Source organism: Salmo salar, chromosome 10 (assembly GCF_965601325.2).
Source record: "Salmo salar chromosome 10, fSalSal1, whole genome shotgun sequence".
In the NCBI taxonomy this organism is placed as follows: Eukaryota; Metazoa; Chordata; class Actinopteri; order Salmoniformes; family Salmonidae; genus Salmo; species Salmo salar.
The window spans coordinates 49,020,001-49,045,494 of NC_138300.1; the positions used below are offsets into that span (position 1 = coordinate 49,020,001).

Consider the following 25,494-nt stretch of genomic DNA (forward strand, 5'->3'; position numbering starts at 1 on the left):
AGGCTCAACACAAACACTCTTCCACTCTTAGCTACAGAACACACCATTAGTCAGGATTGACAGATTTACTGAGAACATCCTCCTGGTGGTTGTTTAAGTCCAGAGCACTTTGACTTAGGATCGATCACAAACACGGGTAAAAAAATACAAATCTTTGCGAAGTCCAAATGCACCACTATAATAGGTCAATATGGATCACATTCTGCTTCTTTCGTGTACAGTACGTGAATGAAGAAAGCTAGCTGCATTATATTTTAGTACCTATAATAAATATAAAAAGGCAGTTTCCAATAGAAGACAGGGGTGTTTCTCCTTAGTAGCAGAATCAAATCAAGGCTGGACACAAAACACAGTACACTCTGTACACTACAGTACACTCAATACAGTATAGTACACTCACTGCAGTACACTGCAGTACACTCCAGTACACTACAGTACACTCCAATAAACTCCAATAAACTCCAGTACACGACAGTATAGTACAGTACAGTACAGTACACTCAGTACAGTACAGTACACTCAGTACACTACAGTACACTATACTCAGTACAGTAAACTACAGTACACTCCAGTACACTACATTACACTCACTACAGTACACTCCAGTACACTCCAGTACACTACAGTACAGTCACTACAGTACACTCAGTACACTCGTACACCACAGTACATTCACTACAGTACACTCCAGTACACTCACTCCAGTACACTACAGTACACTCACTCCAGTACACTCACTCCAGTACACTCCAGTACACTACAGTACACTCACTCCAGTACACTACAGTACACTCCAGTACACTACAGTACACTCACTCCAGTACACTCACTCCAGTACACTCCAGTACACTCCAGTTCACTCATTGTTAAGCAGAGCGCAGAAGTGCATGTGCAATACGTAGTGGCTATGTGATCTTCCACAGAGAGAACCCTTAGTTGCCTAGACAGCAGAGTATTGCAGAGGTACATATGTTGAGTCTTGTTTGCAGAGTGAAGGGAAGGCCTTTTGGTGAGAGCATCATTATACCTTCTCCTCTCTAAACAACAACATTGTCTGAGCTGTGAGAACACACGAAGGAGCTGAGGCTGATCTGATCCCAGGCCATCCAGAGACACAGAGATACAGCGTTTATAACTGTTATCCCATATATATGCTGTCCCATCAAAGCTAACGGCATGGATGGGTGACTACAACAGATTGCCATTTGAGACAGCAGTGCTGCTGTTGGGGAGGCTATAATTCTGAATTCAAATCTCCCAGTATATCTGTCAAATATTCAAATAACTGAGTAGACCTTCAGAAAGTGTTTACACCCCTTGACTTCTTCCACATTTTGTTGTGTTAGAGCCTGAATTGAAAATGTTTTAAATTGAGATTTTGTGTCACTGGCCTACACACAATACCCAATCATTTTTTACAAATTAATAAAAAATGTAAAGCCGAAATGTCTTGTGTCCATAATTATTCAATCCCTTTGTTATGGCAAGCCTAAATAAGTTCAGGAGTGAAAATGTGCTTAACAAGTCACATAAGTTGCATGGACATTTCCAAAAACCTGTTTTCATTTTGTCGTTATGGGGTATTGGGAGTAGATTGATGAGGATTTGTATTTATTTCATCCATTTTAGAATAAGGCTGTAACGTAACAAAATGTGGAAAAAGGGAAGGGGTCTGAATAGTTTCCGAATGCCGTGTATGTCATGTACTGACCAGTAAAAGGGGTTATTTGTCATTGTAGTTTGGTCAGGGCGTGGCAGGGGGTGTTTGTTTTGTGTGTTTTGGTGTTTTTGGTTTAGGTTCTATGTTTTCTATTTCTATGTTTAAATCTAGTTTTCTATTTCTATGTTGGGTTTTTGGTAGGACCCCAATTAGACGCAGCTGGTTGTCTCTAATTGGAGGCCATATTTAGTTGAGGTTTGTTTCACTTGTGTTTTGTGGGTGGTTATTTCCTGTATAGTCTGTGCACCTTATGGGACTGTTTCGTCTTTTGTTTCTTTTGTTTAAGTGTTATTTCTAATAAATTAAGAAGATGAGCACTTTACCCGCTGCGCCTTGGTCCTATCCTTACGACGCCTATGACAGTGTATATGTAAGATCCCTCAGTCGAGCAGTGAATTTCAAACACAGATTCAACAACAATGACCAGGGAGGTTTCCTAATGCCTCACAAAGAAGGACACCTATTGGTAGATGGGTAAAAAAAAGAAGCAGACATTGAGTATCCCTTTGAGCATAGTGAAGTTCTTAATTTCACTTTGGATGGTGTATCAATACAGCCAGTCACTACAAAGATACAGGTGTCCATCCTAACTCAGTAGACGGAGAGGAAGGAAACCGCTCAGGGATTTCACTATGAGGCCAATGGGGACTTTAAAACAGTTACAGAATTTAATGGCCGTGATAGGAGAAAACTGAGGATGGATCAACAACATTGTAGTTACTCCACAATACTAACCTAAATGACAGTGAAAAGAAGGAAGCCTGTACAGAATACAAATATTCTAAAACATGCATCCTATTTGCAATAAGGCACTAAAGTAGAACTGCAAAAAATGTGGCAAAGAAAATAATTGTATTTCCTGAGAACAAAGTGTTATGTTAGAATCACTGATACTTACAGTGCATTCGGAAATTCTTCAGACCCCTTGACTTTTTCCACATTTTGTTACGTTACAACCTTATTTTAAATTGGATTAAAAAAAATATTATTCTCATCAATATACACAAAATACCCCATAATGACAAACCGTAAACAGCTTTTTAGAATTTCAGCTAATTTATTACAAATTAAAACAGAAATACCTTATTTAAATACTATTCAGACCCTTTGCTCTGAGACTTGAAATTTAGCTCATGTGCATTCTGTTTCCATTGATCATCCTTAAGATGTTTCTACAACTTGATTCGAATCCAACTGTGGTAAATCCATTTGATTGGACATGATTTGGAAAGGCACACACCTGTCTATATAAGGTTCCACAGTTGACAATGCATGTCAGAGCAAAAACCAAGCCATGAGGTCGAAGGAATTGTCCGTTGAGCTCCGAGACAGGATTGTGTCGAGGCACAGATCCTGGGAAGGGTACCAAAAAATGGCTGTAGCATTGAAGGTCCCCAAGAACACAGTGGCCTCCATCATTCTTAAATGGAAGAAGTTTGGAACCACCAAGACTCTTCCTAGAGCTGGTCGCCCGGCCAAACTGAGCAATCGGGGGAGAATGGCCTTGGTCAGGGACCAAGAACCTGATGGTCACACTGACAGAGCTCCAGAGTTCCTCTGTGAAGATGGGAGAACCTTCCAGAAGGACAACCATCTCTGCAGCACTCTACCAATCAGGCCTTTATGGTAGAGTGGCCAGACGGAAGCCACTCCTCAGTAAAAGGCACATGACAGCCCGCTTGGAGTTTGCCAAAAAGCACCTAAAGACTCTCAGACCATGAGAAACAAGATTCTCTGGGCTGATGAAACCAAGATTGAACTCTTTGGCCTGATTGCCAAGCGTCACATCTGGAGGAAACCTGGCACCATCCCTAAGGTGAAGCATGGTGGTGGCAGCATCGTGCTGTGGGGATGTTTTTCAGCAGCAGGGACTGGGAGACTAGTCAGGATCGAGGCAAAGATGAATGGAGCAAAGTACAGAGATTCTTCATGAAAACCTGCTCCAGAGCACTCAAGACCTCAGACTGGGGTGAAGGTTCACCTTCCAACAGGACAACAACCCTAAGCACACAGCCAAGACAACGCAGGAGGGCCTTCGGGACAAGTCTCTGAATGTCCTTGAGTGGCCCTGCAGAGTAGAATGGGACAAACTCCCCAAATACAGGTGTGCCAAACTTGTAGTGTCGTACCCAAGGAGACTCGAGGCTGTAATCGCTGCAAAAGGTGTTTCAACAAAGTACTGAGTAAAGGGTCTGAATACTTGTGTAAATGTAATATTTCCGTTTTTTTTTAATTTATACATAAAAAAAAAAAAAAAAAAAACATGTTTGCTTCATCATTGTGGGATATTGTGTGTAGGGGGAAATGTAGTACATTTTTGAATACAGCTGTAACGTAACAAAATGTGGAAAAAGTAAAAAGGTCTGAATACTTTCCGAATGCACTGTATGTAAATGAGATATTCCTGTATTTCATTTTCAATAAATTTGCAAATGTCTAAAAACATGTTTTCACTTTGTCATTATGGGTTATTGTGTGTAGATGGGGGAGAAAATAAATGTATTTAATCAATTTTGAATTCAGGCTGTAACACTTGGAGAAAGTCAAGGGGTCTGAATACTTTCTGAAGGCACTGTAGGTGTCTTCTGTTATTAGTGCCTGGCTCTCTGTCCCAACACACACACACACACACACACACACACACACACACACACACACACACACACACACACACACACACACACACACACACACACACACACACACACACACACACACACACACACACACATACATACATACACACACACACACACACACACACACACAATTCACACTTGTACTCATTCCCCCTCTCCCTGTCTTCCTATTCCAGAGACTCAGAGCGTGGAGGAGTGTGGCGAGAAGCTGAAGAAGATCCTAGAGTCCCCCAGCGTCCCCCAGGCCAACCACCAGCTCCTGGTGCACCTCACCAGACACTTGGTCAGGGTGGCCCAGAGTGGGGCTCAGAACCAGGCCAGCCCCAGGCTTCTAGGCCAGACCTTCAGTGAGGCCATCTTCAAACACTCCCACTTCTGGTAAGACTGATTGGTGCATTGGTGAAGTGGTGTGGTGCTGGCTACACTCTTAGAAAAAAGGTGCTATCTAGAACCTAAAAGGGTTATTCGGCCCTCCCCATAGGAGAACCCTTTGAAAATCTTTTTGTGTTCCAGGTATATCCAACAGGTATAGGAAACATATCAAGCATGGGTCTTATGCATGCTATATTCTCAGATATATACTGTATACTGACATTCTCAGATATACTATATACTGACATTCACAGATATATACTGACATTCACAGATATATATACTGACATTCTCCGATATATATACTGACATTCTCCGATATATATACTGACATTCTCCGATATATATACTGACATTCTCCGATATATATATACTGACATTCTCAGATATATATATATACTGACATTCTCAGATATATATATACTGACATTCTCAGATATATATATACTGACATTCTCAGATATATATATACTGACATTCTCAGATACATATACTGACATTCTCAGATATATATACTGACATTCTCAGATACATACTGACATTCTCAGATATACACTGCTCAAAAAAATAAAGGGAACACTTAAACAACACAATGTAACTCCAAGTCAATCACACTTCTGTGAAATCAAACTGTCCACTTAGGAAGCAACACTGATTGACAATAAATTTCACATGCTGTTGTGCAAATGGAATAGACAACAGGTGGAAATTATAGGCAATTAGCAAGACACCCCCAATAAAGGAGTGGTTCTGCAGGTGGGGACCACAGACCACTTCTCAGTTCCTATGCTTCCTGACTGATGTTTTGGTCACTTTAGAATGCTGGCGGTGCTTTCACTCTAGTGGTAGCATGAGACGGAGTCTACAACCCACACAAGTGGCTCAGGTAGTGCAGCTCATCCAGGATGGCACATCAATGCGAGCTGTGGCAAGAAGGTTTGCTGTGTCTGTCAGCGTAGTGTCCAAAGCATGGAGGCGCAACCAGGAGACAGGCCAGTACATCAGGAGACGTGGAGGAGGCCGTAGGAGGGCAACAACCCAGCAGCAGGACCGCTACCTCCGCCTTTGTGCAAGGAGGAGCAGGAGAAGCACTGCCAGAGCCCTGCAAAATGACCTCCAGCAGGCCACAAATGTGCATGTGTCTGCTCAAACGGTCAGAAACAGACTCCATGAGGGTGGTATGAGGGCCTGACGTCCACAGGTGGGGGTTGTGCTTACAGTTTGGCATTTGCCAGAGAACACCAAGATTGGCAAATTCGCCACTGGCGCCCTGTGCTCTTCACAGATGAAAGCAGGTTCACACTGAGCACGTGACAGACGTGACAGAGTCTGGAGACGCCGTGGAGAACGTTCTGCTGCCTGCAACATCCTCCTGACTGTACTGGCCTGTCTCCTGACATTTCTTTGGGGGGCCGCACAGCCCTCCATGTGCTCGCCAGAGGTAGCCTGACTGCCATTAGGTACCGAGATGAGATCCTCAGACCCCTTGTGAGCCCATATGCTTTTGTGGTTGGCCCTGGGTTCCTCCTAATGCAAGACAATGCTAGACCTCATGTGGCTGGAGTGTGTCAGCAGTTCCTGCAAGAGGAAGGCATTGATGCTATGGACTGGCCCACCCATTCCCCAGACCTGAATCCAATTGAGCACATCTGGGAAATCATGTCTCGCTCCATCCACCAACGCCACATTGCACCACAGACTGTCCAGGAGTTGGCGGATGCTTTAGTCCAGGTCTGGGAGGAGATCCCTCAGGAGACCATCCGCCACCTCATCAGGAGCATGCCCAGGCGTTGTAGGGAGGTCATACAGGCACGTGGAGGCCACACACACTACTGAGCCTCATTTTGACTTGTTTTAAGGACATTACATCAAAGTTGCATCAGCCTGTAGTGTGGTTTTCCACTTTAATTTTGAGTGTGACTCCAAATCCTGACCTCCATGGGTTGATAAATTGGATTTCCATTGATTATTTTAGTGTGATTTTGTTGTCAGCACATTCAACTATGTAAATAAAAAAGTATTTAATAAGATTATTTCTTTCATTCAGATCTAGGATGTGTTGTTTAAGTGTTCCCTTTATTTTTTTGAGCAGTATATATACTGACCGTCAGCTAATGAACATGTAAACAAGGCATGTTACCCTGTATCTTAGAGATAAAACCCTGCTAGCCAGCAGCTTCATTGAAGTTATTATGTTGCTGTTGTTATTGATAGTGATCAGTTGATAGTGTTACATCCTATCCTGTTCATGTACACTCTCAAATCTATTTTAGAAGCAGAAGAATAGTACACTTCCTGAACTGATAAAGCTCCATTCACTATAGGGAAAATCCTGCAGGAATATTTAGCTTGGTGCTAATGTTAACATCCTGTCATTGTAAACTGTACGCTCAAACAGACAAGCAACCCACTGGGCACAGGTGTCAGTTCAACGTATAGTTTGGATTTACAAAAAATGTTCTACTACAAAAAATGTCACCATGTCTTTGGATTTAAAAGTTGGGTGAAAAAAATACTAAATTACTTTTTGCAAATCCAATCAGTTTTCCACGTTGATTCAACGTCATCACGGATATTGTTTCGGTTGTAATGGATGTGGAAACAACATTAATTCAAACAGTTTTTGTCCAGTGGGAAAGCATTAGCATGTTGAGTATGCTGTTTGTGCTTTGCGTACACTGCCAAAGCTCACCGGGAGAATTGCTCTCCGAATTGCTCTGTATCACACAGGAATGTCCGTTTCTGGCTTCTGTTTACAAAGAAATCTGGAATAGGAGATTACAGTCAATGAGTCAGAACTCGTGATATTTGCGTAGCCTCTTCCACTCGCTCTGTCGCTCGCCTCTGACGTCACCAGAAGGAGTGAGCGTGCTGGGCTGTCCCAGAATGCATTGCTCTCTCTGGTCCGTCGCTCTGTCAGGTTTTTTATGAAAACTTGACCCATGGTGCTCCAGCCCCCCAGCCATAACCACCAGAGAAACAGATGGAGGGAGGCCAACCTGAGTCTGTTTGTCTGACCTTTCTAACATAGGATGTAACCCAAATGGCACAATAATCCCTATGTAGTGCACTACTTTTTACCAGGGCCCGTAGTTCAAAAGTAATGCACTGCGTACTCTCATTTGGGACTCAGACGTAAGCTCAGTGGATTAGACCAAAGAGAGAAACGGCAGGGCAGGGAGAAGGGTCTTCTTAAACATTTAGCGCCATGCCAGGCAGAGAACTCTGCCAAGTACTTCCAAAACCAAACAACGCAGATCATAGAGTATATCATATGGTAGTAGATCTTTTTTTTAAACATTTTTTACATTTTTAGTCATTTAGCAGACGCTCTTATCCAGAGAGACTTACAGTAGTGAATGCATAAATTTCATACATTTGTTCTCCGTACTGGTCCCCCATGGGAATCGAACCCACAAACCTGGCGTTGCAAGCACCATGCTGTATCAACTGAGCCACACAGGACTAGCATATAGTAGTAAATCATATAGTAGTAGAACATATAGTAGTAGATCATATAGTAGTTAATATAGTAGACCATATAGTAGTAGAACATATAGTAGATAATATAGTAGTAGATCATATAGTAGTAGATCATATGGTAGTAGAACATATAGTAGGTCATATAGTAGTAGATCATATAATAGTAGATCATATAGTAGTATAACATATAGTAGTAGATCATATAGTAGTAGAACATATAGTAGATCATATAGTAGTAGATCATATAGTAGTAAATCATATGGTAGATCATATCATAGTAGATCATGTAGTAGTAGATCATATAGTAGATCATATAGTTGTAGAACATATAGTAGATCATATAGTAATAGATATTAAAATAGTAGATCATATAGTAGTAGATCATATAGTAGATCATATAGTAGTAGAACATATAGTAGTAGATCATATAGTAGTAGAATATATAGTAGATCATATAGTAGTAGATCATATAGTTGTAGAACATATAGTAGTAGATCATATAGTAGTAGATCATATGGTAGTAGAACATACAGTAATAGATCGTATAGTTGTGGATCATATAGTAGATCATATAGTTGTAGAACATATAGTAGATAATATAGTAGTAGATCATATAGTAGTAGATCATATAGTAGTAGAACATATAGTAATAGATCATATAGTTGTAGATCATATAGTAGATCATACAGTAGTAGATCATATAGTTGTAGAACATATATTAGGTCATATAGTAGACCATATAGTAGTAGAACATATAGTAGATAATATAGTAGTAGAATATATAGTAGATCATATAGTAGTAGATCATATAGTTGTAGAACATATAGTAGTAGATCATATAGTAGTAGATCATATGGTAGTAGAACATACAGTAATAGATCGTATAGTTGTGGATCATATAGTAGATCATATAGTTGTAGAACATATAGTAGATAATATAGTAGTAGATCATATAGTAGTAGAACATATAGTAATAGATCATATAGTTGTAGATCATATAGTAGATCATACAGTAGTAGATCATATAGTTGTAGAACATATAGTAGGTCATATAGTAGACCATATAGTAGTAGAACATATAGTAGATAATATAGTAGTAGATCATATAGTAGTAGATAATATAGTAGATCATATAGTAGTAGATCATATAGTAGTAGAACATATAGTAGACCATATAGTAGTAGATCATATGGTAGTAGATCATATGGTAGTAGAACATATAGTAGATCATATAGTAGACCATATAGTAGTAGATTATATAGTAGATCATATAGTAGTAGATAATATAGTAGATCATATAGTAGTAGATCATATAGTAGTAGATCATATGGTAGTAGAACATATAGTAATACATCGTATAGTAGTAGATCATATAGTAGAACATATAGTAGTAGATCATATGGTAGTAGAACATCAGGTAATAGATCATATAGTTGTAGATCATATAGTTGTAGATCATATAGTAGATCATATAGTAGTAGATCATATGGTAGTAGAACATATAGTAATAGATCATATAGTTGTAGATCATATAGTAGTAGAACATATAGTAGATCATATAGTAGTAGATCATATAGTTTTGGAACATATAGTAGTAGATCATATAGTAGTGATCATATAGTAGTATAACATATAGTAGTAGATCATATAATAGTAGATCATATAGTAGTAGATCATATAGTAGTAGATCATATGGTAGTAGAACATATAGTAGGTCATATAGTAGTAGATCATATAATAGTAGATCATATAGCAGTAGATCATATAGTAGATCATATAGTAGTAGATAATATAGTAGATCATATAGTAGTAGATCATATGGTAGTAGAACATATAGTAATAGATCGTATAGTTGTAGATCATATAGTAGATCATATAGTTGTAGAACATATAGTAGATCATATAGTTGTAGATCATATAGTAGATCATATAGTAGTAGATCATATGGTAGTAGAACATATAGTAATAGAACATATAGTAGTAGATCATATAGTAGTAGATCATATAGTAGTAGAACATATAGTAGTAGATCATATAATAGTAGATCATATAGTTGTAGATCATATAGTAGTAGATCATATAGTAGATCATATAGTAGTGGAACATATAGTAGATCATATAGTAGTAGATCATACAAGGGTAAAACATACAGTTCATTAATTAGTAGTTCATTAACTAGTAGATCATATAGTAGTAGATCATATGGTAGTCGAACATATATTAGTAGATCATATAGTAGTAGATCATATAGTAGTAGAACATATAGTAATAGATCATATAGTTGTAGATCATATAGTAGTAGATCATATAGTAGATCATATAGTAGTAGATCATATAGTTGTAGATCATATAGTAGTAGATCATATAGTAGTAGATCATATAGTTGTAGATCATATAGTAGTAGATCATATAGTAGTAGAACATATAGTAGTAGATCATATAGTAGTAGAACATATAGTAGTAGATCATATGGTAGTGGAACATATAGTAGATCATATAGTAGTAGATCATAAAATAGTAGATCATATAGTAGTAGATCATATAGTATTAGAAGATATAGCAGTAGAACATATAGTAGTAGATCATATAGTAGATCAAATAGTAGTAGATCATGTAGTAGATCATATAGTAGTAGAACATATAGTAGATCATATAGTAGTAGATCATATAGTAGTAGAACATATAGTAGAACATATAGTAGGTCATATAGTAGTAGAACATATAGTAGTAGATCATATGGTAGTAGAACATATAGTAATAGATCATATAGTTGTAGATCATATAGTAGTAGATCATATAGTAGTAGATCATATGGTAGTAGAACATATAGTAGGTCATATAGTAGTAGATCATGTAATAGTAGATCATATAGTAGATCATATAGTAGTAGATCATATGGTAGTAGAACATATAGTAATAGGTCGTATAGTTGTAGATCATATAGTAGATCATATAGTTGTAGAACATTTTGTAGATCATATAGTTGTAGTTCATATAGTAGATCATATAGTAGTAGATCATATGGTAGTAGAACATATAGTAATAGATCATATAGTTGTAGATCATATAGTTGTAGAACATATAGTAGATCATATAGTTGTAGATCATATAGTAGAACATATAGTAGTAGATCATATAGTAGTAGAACATATAGTAGATCATATAGTAGTAGATCATATAGTTGTAGAACATATAGTAGTAGATACTATAGTAGTAGATCATATGGTAGTAGAACATATAGTAGGTCATATAGTAGTAGATAATATAGTAGATCATATAGTAGTAGATCATATGGTAGTAGAACATATAGTAATAGATCGTATAGTTGTAGATCATATAGTTGTAGATCATATAGTAGATCATATAGTAGTAGATCATATGGTAGTAGAACATATAGTAATAGATCATATAGTTGTAGATCATATAGTTGTAGAACATATAGTAGATCATATAGTTGTAGATCATATAGTAGAACATATAGTAGTAGATCATATAGTAGTAGAACATATAGTAGATCATATAGTAGTAGATCATATAGTTGTAGAACATATAGTAGTAGATAATATAGTAGTAGATCATATAGTAGTAGAACATATAGTAGTAGATCATATGGTAGTAGAACATATAGAAATAGATCATATAGTTGTAGATCATATAGTTGTAGATCATATAGTAGATCATATAGTAGTAGATCATATGGTAGTAGAACATATAGTAATAGATCATATAGTAGTAGAACATATAGTAGATTATATAGTAGTAGAACATATAGTAGATCATATAGTAGTAGATCATATAGTTGTAGAACATATAGTTGTAGAACATATAGTAGTAGATCATATAGTAGTGATCATATAGTAGTAGAACATATAGTAGTAGATCATATAATAGTAGATCATATAGTTGTAGATCATATAATAGTAGATCATATAGTAGTAGATCATATGGTAGTAGAACATATAGTAGGTCATATAGTAGTAGATCATATAATAGTAGATCATATAGTAGTAGATCATATAGCAGTAGATCATATAGTAGATCATATAGTAGTAGATAATATAGTAGATCATATAGTAGTAGATCATATAGTAGTAGATCATATGGTAGTAGAACATATGGTAGTAGAACATATAGTAATAGATCATATAGTAGTAGAACATATAGTAGATCATATAGTAGTAGATCATATAGTTGTAGAACATATAGTAGTAGATCATATAGTAGTAGATCATATAGTAGTAGAACATATAGTAGTAGATCATATAATAGTAGATCATATAATAGTAGATCATATAGTTGTAGATCATATAGTAGTAGATAATATAGTAGATCATATAGTTGTAGAACATATAGTAGATCATATAGTAATAGATATTAAAATAGTAGATCATATAGTAGTAGATCATATAGTAGATCATATAGTAGTGGAACATATAGTAGATCATATAGTAGTAGATCCTACAAGGGTAAAACATACAGTTCATTAATTAGTAGTTCATTAACTAGTAGATCATATAGTAGTAGATCATATGCTAGTCGAACATATATTAGTAGATCATATAGTAGTAGATCATGTAGTAGTAGATCATATAGTAGTAGAACATATAGTAATAGATCATATAGTTGTAGATCATATAGTTGTAGAACATATAGTAGATCATATAGTTGTAGATCATAGAGTAGAACATATAGTAGGAGATCATATAGTAGTAGAACATATAGTAGGTCATATAGTAGTAGATCATATAATAGTAGATCATATAGTAGTAGATCATATAGCAGTAGATCATATAGTAGATCATATAGTAGTAGATAATATAGTAGATCATATAGTAGTAGATCATATAGTAGTAGATCATATGGTAGTAGAACATATGGTAGTAGAACATATAGTAATAGATCATATAGTTGTAGATCATATAGTCGTAGAACATATAGTAGATTATATAGTAGTAGAACATATAGTAGATCATATAGTAGTAGATCATATAGTTGTAGAACATATAGTTGTAGAACATATAGTAGTAGATCATATAGTAGTGATCATATAGTAGTAGAACATATAGTAGTAGATCATATAATAGTAGATCATATAGTTGTAGATCATATAATAGTAGATCATATAGTAGTAGATCATATGGTAGTAGAACATATAGTAGGTCATATAGTAGTAGATCATATAATAGTAGATCATATAGTAGTAGATCATATAGCAGTAGATCATATAGTAGATCATATAGTAGTAGATAATATAGTAGATCATATAGTAGTAGATCATATAGTAGTAGATCATATGGTAGTAGAACATATGGTAGTAGAACATATAGTAATAGATCATATAGTAGTAGAACATATAGTAGATCATATAGTAGTAGATCATATAGTTGTAGAACATATAGTAGTAGATCATATAGTAGTAGATCATATAGTAGTAGAACATATAGTAGTAGATCATATAATAGTAGATCATATAATAGTAGATCATATAGTTGTAGATCATATAGTAGTAGATAATATAGTAGATCATATAGTTGTAGAACATATAGTAGATCATATAGTAATAGATATTAAAATAGTAGATCATATAGTAGTAGATCATATAGTAGATCATATAGTAGTGGAACATATAGTAGATCATATAGTAGTAGATCCTACAAGGGTAAAACATACAGTTCATTAATTAGTAGTTCATTAACTAGTAGATCATATAGTAGTAGATCATATGCTAGTCGAACATATATTAGTAGATCATATAGTAGTAGATCATGTAGTAGTAGATCATATAGTAGTAGAACATATAGTAATAGATCATATAGTTGTAGATCATATAGTTGTAGAACATATAGTAGATCATATAGTTGTAGATCATAGAGTAGAACATATAGTAGGAGATCATATAGTAGTAGAACATATAGTAGATCATATAGTAGTAGATCATATAGTTGTAGAACATATAGTAGTAGATCATATAGTAGTAGATCATATAGTAGTAGATCATATAGTTGTAGATCATATAGTAGTAGAACATATAGTAGTAGATCATATGGTAGTAGAACATATAGTAGTAGATCATATGGTAGTGGAACATATAGTAGATCATATAGTAGTAGATCATAAAATAGTAGATCATATAGTAGTAGATCATATAGTATTAGAAAATATAGCAGTAGAACATATAGTAGTAGATCATATAGTAGATCAAATAGTAGTAGATCATGTAGTAGATCATATAGTAGTAGAACATATAGTAGATCATATAGTAGTAGATCATATTGTAGTAGAACATATAGTAGATCATATAGTTGTAGATCATATAGTATTAGAGCATATAGTAGTAGATCATATAGTAGTAGATCATATGGTAGATCATATAGTAGTAGATAATATAGTAGAACATATAGTAGGTCATATAGTAGTAGAACATATAGTAGTAGATCATATGGTAGTAGAACATATAGTAATAGATCAAATAGTTGTAGATCATATAGTTGTAGATCATATAGTAGATCATATAGTAGTAGATCATATGGTAGTAGAACATATAGTAATAGATCATATAGTTGTAGATCATATAGTTGTAGAACATATAGTAGATCATATAGTTGTAGATCATATAGTAGAACATATAGTAGTACATCATATAGTAGTAGAACATATAGTAGATCATATAGTAGTAGATCATATAGTTGTAGAACATATAGTAGTAGATCATATAGTAGTAGATCATATAGTAGTGGAACATATAGTAGATCATATAGTAGTAGATCATACAAGGGTAAAACATACAGTTCATTAATTAGTAGTTCATTAACTAGTAGATCATATAGTAGTAGATCATATGGTAGTCGAACATATATTAGTAGATCATATAGTAGTAGATCATATAGTAGTAGATCATATAGTAGTAGAACATATAGTAATAGATCATATAGTTGTAGATCATATAGTTGTAGAACATATAGTAGATCATATAGTTGTAGATCATAGAGTAGAACATATAGTAGGAGATCATATAGTAGTAGAACATATAGTAGATCATATAGTAGTAGAACATATAGTAGATCATATAGTAGTAGATCATATAGTTGTAGAACATATAGTAGTAGATCATATAGTAGTAGATCATATAGTTGTATATCATATAGTAGTAGAACATATAGTAGTAGATCATATAGTAGTAGAACATATAGTAGTAGATCATATGGTAGTGGAACATATAGTAGATCATATAGTAGTAGATCATAAAATAGTAGATCATATAGTAGTAGATCATATAGTATTGGAAAATATAGCAGTAGAACATATAGTAGTAGATCATATAGTAGATCAAATAGTAGTAGATCATGTAGTAGATCATATAGTAGTAGAACATATAGTAGATCATATAGTAGTAGATCATATTGTAGTAGAACATATAGTAGATCATATAGTTGTAGATCATATAGTATTAGAGCATATAGTAGTAGATCATATAGTAGTAGATCATATGGTAGATCATATAGTAGTAGATAATATAGTAGAACATATAGTAGGTCATATAGTAGTAGAACATATAGTAGTAGATCATATGGTAGTAGAACATATAGTAATAGATCATATAGTTGTAGATCATATAGTTGTAGATCATATAGTAGATCATATAGTAGTAGATCATATGGTAGTAGAACATATAGTAATAGAACATATAGTAGTAGATCATATAGTAGTAGATCATATAGTAGTAGAACATATAGTAGTAGATCATATAATAGTAGATCATATAGTTGTAGATCATATAGTAGTAGATCATATAGTAGATCATATAGTAGTGGAACATATAGTAGATCATATAGTAGTAGATCATACAAGGGTAAAACATACAGTTCATTAATTAGTAGTTCATTAACTAGTAGATCATATAGTAGTAGATCATATGGTAGTCGAACATATATTAGTAGATCATATAGTAGTAGATCATATAGTAGTAGAACATATAGTAATAGATCATATAGTTGTAGATCATATAGTAGTAGATCATATAGTAGATCATATAGTAGTAGAACATATAGTAGTAGATCATATAGTAGTAGATCATATAGTTGTAGATCATATAGTTGTAGATCATATAGTAGTAGAACATATAGTAGTAGATCATATAGTAGTAGAACATATAGTAGTAGATCATATGGTAGTGGAACATATAGTAGATCATATAGTAGTAGATCATAAAATAGTAGATCATATAGTAGTAGATCATATAGTATTAGAAGATATAGCAGTAGAACATATAGTAGTAGATCATATAGTAGATCAAATAGTAGTAGAACATATAGTAGATCATATAGTAGTAGATCATATAGTAGTAGAACATATAGTAGAACATATAGTAGGTCATATAGTAGTAGAACATATAGTAGTAGATCATATGGTAGTAGAACATATAGTAATAGATCATATAGTTGTAGATCATATAGTAGTAGATCATATAGTAGTAGATCATATGGTAGTAGAACATATAGTAGGTCATATAGTAGTAGATCATGTAATAGTAGATCATATAGTAGATCATATAGTAGTAGATCATATGGTAGTAGAACATATAGTAATAGATCGTATAGTTGTAGATCATATAGTAGATCATATAGTTGTAGAACATTTTGTAGATCATATAGTTGTAGTTCATATAGTAGATCATATAGTAGTAGATCATATGGTAGTAGAACATATAGTAATAGATCATATAGTTGTAGATCATATAGTTGTAGAACATATAGTAGATCATATAGTTGTAGATCATATAGTAGAACATATAGTAGTAGATCATATAGTAGTAGAACATATAGTAGATCATATAGTAGTAGATCATATAGTTGTAGAACATATAGTAGTAGATACTATAGTAGTAGATCATATGGTAGTAGAACATATAGTAGGTCATATAGTAGTAGATAATATAGTAGATCATATAGTAGTAGATCATATGGTAGTAGAACATATAGTAATAGATCGTATAGTTGTAGATCATATAGTTGTAGATCATATAGTAGATCATATAGTAGTAGATCATATGGTAGTAGAACATATAGTAATAGATCATATAGTTGTAGATCATATAGTTGTAGAACATATAGTAGATCATATAGTTGTAGATCATATAGTAGAACATATAGTAGTAGATCATATAGTAGTAGAACATATAGTAGATCATATAGTAGTAGATCATATAGTTGTAGAACATATAGTAGTAGATAATATAGTAGTAGATCATATAGTAGTAGAACATATAGTAGTAGATCATATGGTAGTAGAACATATAGAAATAGATCATATAGTTGTAGATCATATAGTTGTAGATCATATAGTAGATCATATAGTAGTAGATCATATGGTAGTAGAACATATAGTAATAGATCATATAGTTGTAGATCATATAGTAGTAGAACATATAGTAGATTATATAGTAGTAGAACATATAGTAGATCATATAGTAGTAGATCATATAGTTGTAGAACATATAGTTGTAGAACATATAGTAGTAGATCATATAGTAGTGATCATATAGTAGTAGAACATATAGTAGTAGATCATATAATAGTAGATCATATAGTTGTAGATCATATAATAGTAGATCATATAGTAGTAGATCATATGGTAGTAGAACATATAGTAGGTCATATAGTAGTAGATCATATAATAGTAGATCATATAGTAGTAGATCATATAGCAGTAGATCATATAGTAGATCATATAGTAGTAGATAATATAGTAGATCATATAGTAGTAGATCATATAGTAGTAGATCATATGGTAGTAGAACATATGGTAGTAGAACATATAGTAATAGATCATATAGTAGTAGAACATATAGTAGATCATATAGTAGTAGATCATATAGTTGTAGAACATATAGTAGTAGATCATATAGTAGTAGATCATATAGTAGTAGAACATATAGTAGTAGATCATATAATAGTAGATCATATAATAGTAGATCATATAGTTGTAGATCATATAGTAGTAGATAATATAGTAGATCATATAGTTGTAGAACATATAGTAGATCATATAGTAATAGATATTAAAATAGTAGATCATATAGTAGTAGATCATATAGTAGATCATATAGTAGTGGAACATATAGTAGATCATATAGTAGTAGATCCTACAAGGGTAAAACATACAGTTCATTAATTAGTAGTTCATTAACTAGTAGATCATATAGTAGTAGATCATATGCTAGTCGAACATATATTAGTAGATCATATAGTAGTAGATCATGTAGTAGTAGATCATATAGTAGTAGAACATATAGTAATAGATCATATAGTTGTAGATCATATAGTTGTAGAACATATAGTAGATCATATAGTTGTAGATCATAGAGTAGAACATATAGTAGGAGATCATATAGTAGTAGAACATATAGTAGATCATATAGTAGTAGATCATATAGTTGTAGAACATATAGTAGTAGATCATATAGTAGTAGATCATATAGTAGTAGATCATATAGTTGTAGATCATATAGTAGTAGAACATATAGTAGTAGATCATATGGTAGTAGAACATATAGTAGTAGATCATATGGTAGTGGAACATATAGTAGATCATATAGTAGTAGATCATAAAATAGTAGATCATATAGTAGTAGATCATATAGTATTAGAAAATATAGCAGTAGAACATATAGTAGTAGATCATATAGTAGATCAAATAGTAGTAGATCATGTAGTAGATCATATAGTAGTAGAACATATAGTAGATCATATAGTAGTAGATCATATTGTAGTAGAACATATAGTAGATCATATAGTTGTAGATCATATAGTATTAGAGCATATAGTAGTAGATCATATAGTAGTAGATCATATGGTAGATCATATAGTAGTAGATAATATAGTAGAACATATAGTAGGTCATATAGTAGTAGAACATATAGTAGTAGATCATATGGTAGTAGAACATATAGTAATAGATCAAATAGTTGTAGATCATATAGTTGTAGATCATATAGTAGATCATATAGTAGTAGATCATATGGTAGTAGAACATATAGTAATAGATCATATAGTTGTAGATCATATAGTTGTAGAACATATAGTAGATCATATAGTTGTAGATCATATAGTAGAACATATAGTAGTACATCATATAGTAGTAGAACATATAGTAGATCATATAGTAGTAGATCATATAGTTGTAGAACATATAGTAGTAGATCATATAGTAGTAGATCATATAGTAGTGGAACATATAGTAGATCATATAGTAGTAGATCATACAAGGGTAAAACATACAGTTCATTAATTAGTAGTTCATTAACTAGTAGATCATATAGTAGTAGATCATATGGTAGTCGAACATATATTAGTAGATCATATAGTAGTAGATCATATAGTAGTAGATCATATAGTAGTAGAACATATAGTAATAGATCATATAGTTGTAGATCATATAGTTGTAGAACATATAGTAGATCATATAGTTGTAGATCATAGAGTAGAACATATAGTAGGAGATCATATAGTAGTAGAACATATAGTAGATCATATAGTAGTAGAACATATAGTAGATCATATAGTAGTAGATCATATAGTTGTAGAACATATAGTAGTAGATCATATAGTAGTAGATCATATAGTTGTATATCATATAGTAGTAGAACATATAGTAGTAGATCATATAGTAGTAGAACATATAGTAGTAGATCATATGGTAGTGGAACATATAGTAGATCATATAGTAGTAGATCATAAAATAGTAGATCATATAGTAGTAGATCATATAGTATTGGAAAATATAGCAGTAGAACATATAGTAGTAGATCATATAGTAGATCAAATAGTAGTAGATCATGTAGTAGATCATATAGTAGTAGAACATATAGTAGATCATATAGTAGTAGATCATATTGTAGTAGAACATATAGTAGATCATATAGTTGTAGATCATATAGTATTAGAGCATATAGTAGTAGATCATATAGTAGTAGATCATATGGTAGATCATATAGTAGTAGATAATATAGTAGAACATATAGTAGGTCATATAGTAGTAGAACATATAGTAGTAGATCATATGGTAGTAGAACATATAGTAATAGATCATATAGTTGTAGATCATATAGTTGTAGATCATATAGTAGATCATATAGTAGTAGATCATATGGTAGTAGAACATATAGTAATAGAACATATAGTAGTAGATCATATAGTAGTAGATCATATAGTAGTAGAACATATAGTAGTAGATCATATAATAGTAGATCATATAGTTGTAGATCATATAGTAGTAGATCATATAGTAGATCATATAGTAGTGGAACATATAGTAGATCATATAGTAGTAGATCATACAAGGGTAAAACATACAGTTCATTAATTAGTAGTTCATTAACTAGTAGATCATATAGTAGTAGATCATATGGTAGTCGAACATATATTAGTAGATCATATAGTAGTAGATCATATAGTAGTAGAACATATAGTAATAGATCATATAGTTGTAGATCATATAGTAGTAGATCATATAGTAGATCATATAGTAGTAGAACATATAGTAGTAGATCATATAGTAGTAGATCATATAGTTGTAGATCATATAGTTGTAGATCATATAGTAGTAGAACATATAGTAGTAGATCATATAGTAGTAGAACATATAGTAGTAGATCATATGGTAGTGGAACATATAGTAGATCATATAGTAGTAGATCATAAAATAGTAGATCATATAGTAGTAGATCATATAGTATTAGAAGATATAGCAGTAGAACATATAGTAGTAGATCATATAGTAGATCAAATAGTAGTAGAACATATAGTAGATCATATAGTAGTAGATCATATAGTAGTAGAACATATAGTAGAACATATAGTAGGTCATATAGTAGTAGAACATATAGTAGTAGATCATATGGTAGTAGAACATATAGTAATAGATCATATAGTTGTAGATCATATAGTAGTAGATCATATAGTAGTAGATCATATGGTAGTAGAACATATAGTAGGTCATATAGTAGTAGATCATGTAATAGTAGATCATATAGTAGATCATATAGTAGTAGATCATATGGTAGTAGAACATATAGTAATAGATCGTATAGTTGTAGATCATATAGTAGATCATATAGTTGTAGAACATTTTGTAGATCATATAGTTGTAGTTCATATAGTAGATCATATAGTAGTAGATCATATGGTAGTAGAACATATAGTAATAGATCATATAGTTGTAGATCATATAGTTGTAGAACATATAGTAGATCATATAGTTGTAGATCATATAGTAGAACATATAGTAGTAGATCATATAGTAGTAGAACATATAGTAGATCATATAGTAGTAGATCATATAGTTGTAGAACATATAGTAGTAGATACTATAGTAGTAGATCATATGGTAGTAGAACATATAGTAGGTCATATAGTAGTAGATAATATAGTAGATCATATAGTAGTAGATCATATGGTAGTAGAACATATAGTAATAGATCGTATAGTTGTAGATCATATAGTTGTAGATCATATAGTAGATCATATAGTAGTAGATCATATGGTAGTAGAACATATAGTAATAGATCATATAGTTGTAGATCATATAGTTGTAGAACATATAGTAGATCATATAGTTGTAGATCATATAGTAGAACATATAGTAGTAGATCATATAGTAGTAGAACATATAGTAGATCATATAGTAGTAGATCATATAGTTGTAGAACATATAGTAGTAGATAATATAGTAGTAGATCATATAGTAGTAGAACATATAGTAGTAGATCATATGGTAGTAGAACATATAGAAATAGATCATATAGTTGTAGATCATATAGTTGTAGGTCATATAGTAGATCATATAGTAGTAGATCATATGGTAGTAGAACATATAGTAATAGATCATATAGTTGTAGATCATATAGTAGTAGAACATATAGTAGATTATATAGTAGTAGAACATATAGTAGATCATATAGTAGTAGATCATATAGTTGTAGAACATATAGTTGTAGAACATATAGTAGTAGATCATATAGTAGTGATCATATAGTAGTAGAACATATAGTAGTAGATCATATAATAGTAGATCATATAGTTGTAGATCATATAATAGTAGATCATATAGTAGTAGATCATATGGTAGTAGAACATATAGTAGGTCATATAGTAGTAGATCATATAATAGTAGATCATATAGTAGTAGATCATATAGCAGTAGATCATATAGTAGATCATATAGTAGTAGATAATATAGTAGATCATATAGTAGTAGATCATATAGTAGTAGATCATATGGTAGTAGAACATATGGTAGTAGAACATATAGTAATAGATCATATAGTAGTAGAACATATAGTAGATCATATAGTAGTAGATCACATAGTTGTAGAACATATAGTAGTAGATCATATAGTAGTAGATCATATAGTAGTAGAACATATAGTAGTAGATCATATAATAGTAGATCATATAATAGTAGATCATATAGTAATAGATATTAAAATAGTAGATCATATAGTAGTAGATCATATAGTAGATCATATAGTAGTGGAACATATAGTAGATCATATAGTAGTAGATCCTACAAGGGTAAAACATACAGTTCATTAATTAGTAGTTCATTAACTAGTAGATCATATAGTAGTAGATCATATGCTAGTCGAACATATATTAGTAGATCATATAGTAGTAGATCATGTAGTAGTAGATCATATAGTAGTAGAACATATAGTAATAGATCATATAGTTGTAGATCATATAGTTGTAGAACATATAGTAGATCATATAGTTGTAGATCATAGAGTAGAACATATAGTAGGAGATCATATAGTAGTAGAACATATAGTAGATCATATAGTAGTAGATCATATAGTTGTAGAACATATAGTAGTAGATCATATAGTAGTAGATCATATAGTAGTAGATCATATAGTTGTAGATCATATAGTAGTAGAACATATAGTAGTAGATCATATGGTAGTAGAACATATAGTAGTAGATCATATGGTAGTGGAACATATAGTAGATCATATAGTAGTAGATCATAAAATAGTAGATCATATAGTAGTAGATCATATAGTATTAGAAAATATAGCAGTAGAACATATAGTAGTAGATCATATAGTAGATCAAATAGTAGTAGATCATGTAGTAGATCATATAGTAGTAGAACATATAGTAGATCATATAGTAGTAGATCATATTGTAGTAGAACATATAGTAGATCATATAGTTGTAGATCATATAGTATTAGAGCATATAGTAGTAGATCATATAGTAGTAGATCATATGGTAGATCATATAGTAGTAGATAATATAGTAGAACATATAGTAGGTCATATAGTAGTAGAACATATAGTAGTAGATCATATGGTAGTAGAACATATAGTAATAGATCAAATAGTTGTAGATCATATAGTTGTAGATCATATAGTAGATCATATAGTAGTAGATAATATGGTAGTAGAACATATAGTAATAGATCATATAGTTGTAGATCATATAGTTGTAGAACATATAGTAGATCATATAGTTGTAGATCATATAGTAGAACATATAGTAGTACATCATATAGTAGTAGAACATATAGTAGATCATATAGTAGTAGATCATATAGTTGTAGAACATATAGTAGTAGATCATATAGTAGTAGATCATATAGTAGTGGAACATATAGTAGATCATATAGTAGTAGATCATACAAGGGTAAAACATACAGTTCATTAATTAGTAGTTCATTAACTAGTAGATCATATAGTAGTAGATCATATGGTAGTCGAACATATATTAGTAGATCATATAGTAGTAGATCATATAGTAGTAGATCATATAGTAGTAGAACATATAGTAATAGATCATATAGTTGTAGATCATATAGTTGTAGAACATATAGTAGATCATATAGTTGTAGATCATAGAGTAGAACATATAGTAGGAGATCATATAGTAGTAGAACATATAGTAGATCATATAGTAGTAGAACATATAGTAGATCATATAGTAGTAGATCATATAGTTGTAGAACATATAGTAGTAGATCATATAGTAGTAGATCATATAGTTGTAGATCATATAGTAGTAGAACATATAGTAGTAGATCATATAGTAGTAGAACATATAGTAGTAGATCATATGGTAGTGGAACATATAGTAGATCATATAGTAGTAGATCATAAAATAGTAGATCATATAGTAGTAGATCATATAGTATTGGAAAATATAGCAGTAGAACATATAGTAGTAGATCATATAGTAGATCAAATAGTAGTAGATCATGTAGTAGATCATATAGTAGTAGAACATATAGTAGATCATATAGTAGTAGATCATATTGTAGTAGAACATATAGTAGATCATATAGTTGTAGATCACATAGTATTAGAGCATATAGTAGTAGATCATATAGTAGTAGATCATATGGTAGATCATATAGTAGTAGATAATATAGTAGAACATATAGTAGGTCATATAGTAGTAGAACATATAGTAGTAGATCATATGGTAGTAGAACATATAGTAATAGATCATATAGTTGTAGATCATATAGTTGTAGATCATATAGTAGATCATATAGTAGTAGATCATATGGTAGTAGAACATATAGTAATAGATCATATAGTTGTAGATCATATAGTTGTAGAACATATAGTAGATCATATGGTTGTAGATCATATAGTAGAACATATAGTAGTAGATCATATAGTAGTAGAACATATAGTAGATCATATAGTAGTAGATCATATAGTTGTAGAACATATAGTAGTAGATCATATAGTAGTAGATCATATAGTAGTGGAACATATAGTAGGTCATATAGCAGTAGATCATATAATAGTAGATCATATAGTAGTAGATCATATAGCAGTAGATCATATAGTAGATCATATAGTTGTAGAACATATAGTAGATCATATAGTAATAGATATTAAAATAGTAGATCATATAGTAGTAGATCATATAGTAGATCATATAGTAGTGGAACATATAGTAGATCATATAGTAGTAGATCATACAAGGGTAAAACATACCGTTCATTAATTAGTAGTTCATTAACTAGTAGATCATATAGTAGTAGATCATATGGTAGTCGAACATATATTAGTAGATCATATAGTAGTAGATCATATAGTAGTAGATCATATAGTAGTAGAACATATAGTAATAGATCATATAGTTGTAGATCATATAGTTGTAGAACATATAGTAGATCATATAGTTGTAGATCATAGAGTAGAACATATAGTAGTAGATCATATAGTAGTAGAACATATAGTAGATCATATAGTATTAGAACATATAG

At 31.9% G+C, this 25,494-nt stretch overlaps 1 protein-coding gene across 1 annotated transcript in view; it reads left to right on the forward strand.

Moving 5' to 3' along the window:
• LOC106560529 (phosphatidylinositol 3-kinase regulatory subunit gamma) overlaps positions 1–25,494 on the forward strand; it is a 356,086-nt gene that overhangs the window by 177,683 nt on the left and 152,909 nt on the right. Inside the window, exon 6 of the mRNA XM_045687847.2 lies at positions 4,536–4,737. Within this exon, the coding sequence (XP_045543803.1) occupies positions 4,536–4,737 (202 nt within the window). The remainder of the gene's footprint in view (positions 1–4,535; positions 4,738–25,494) is intronic.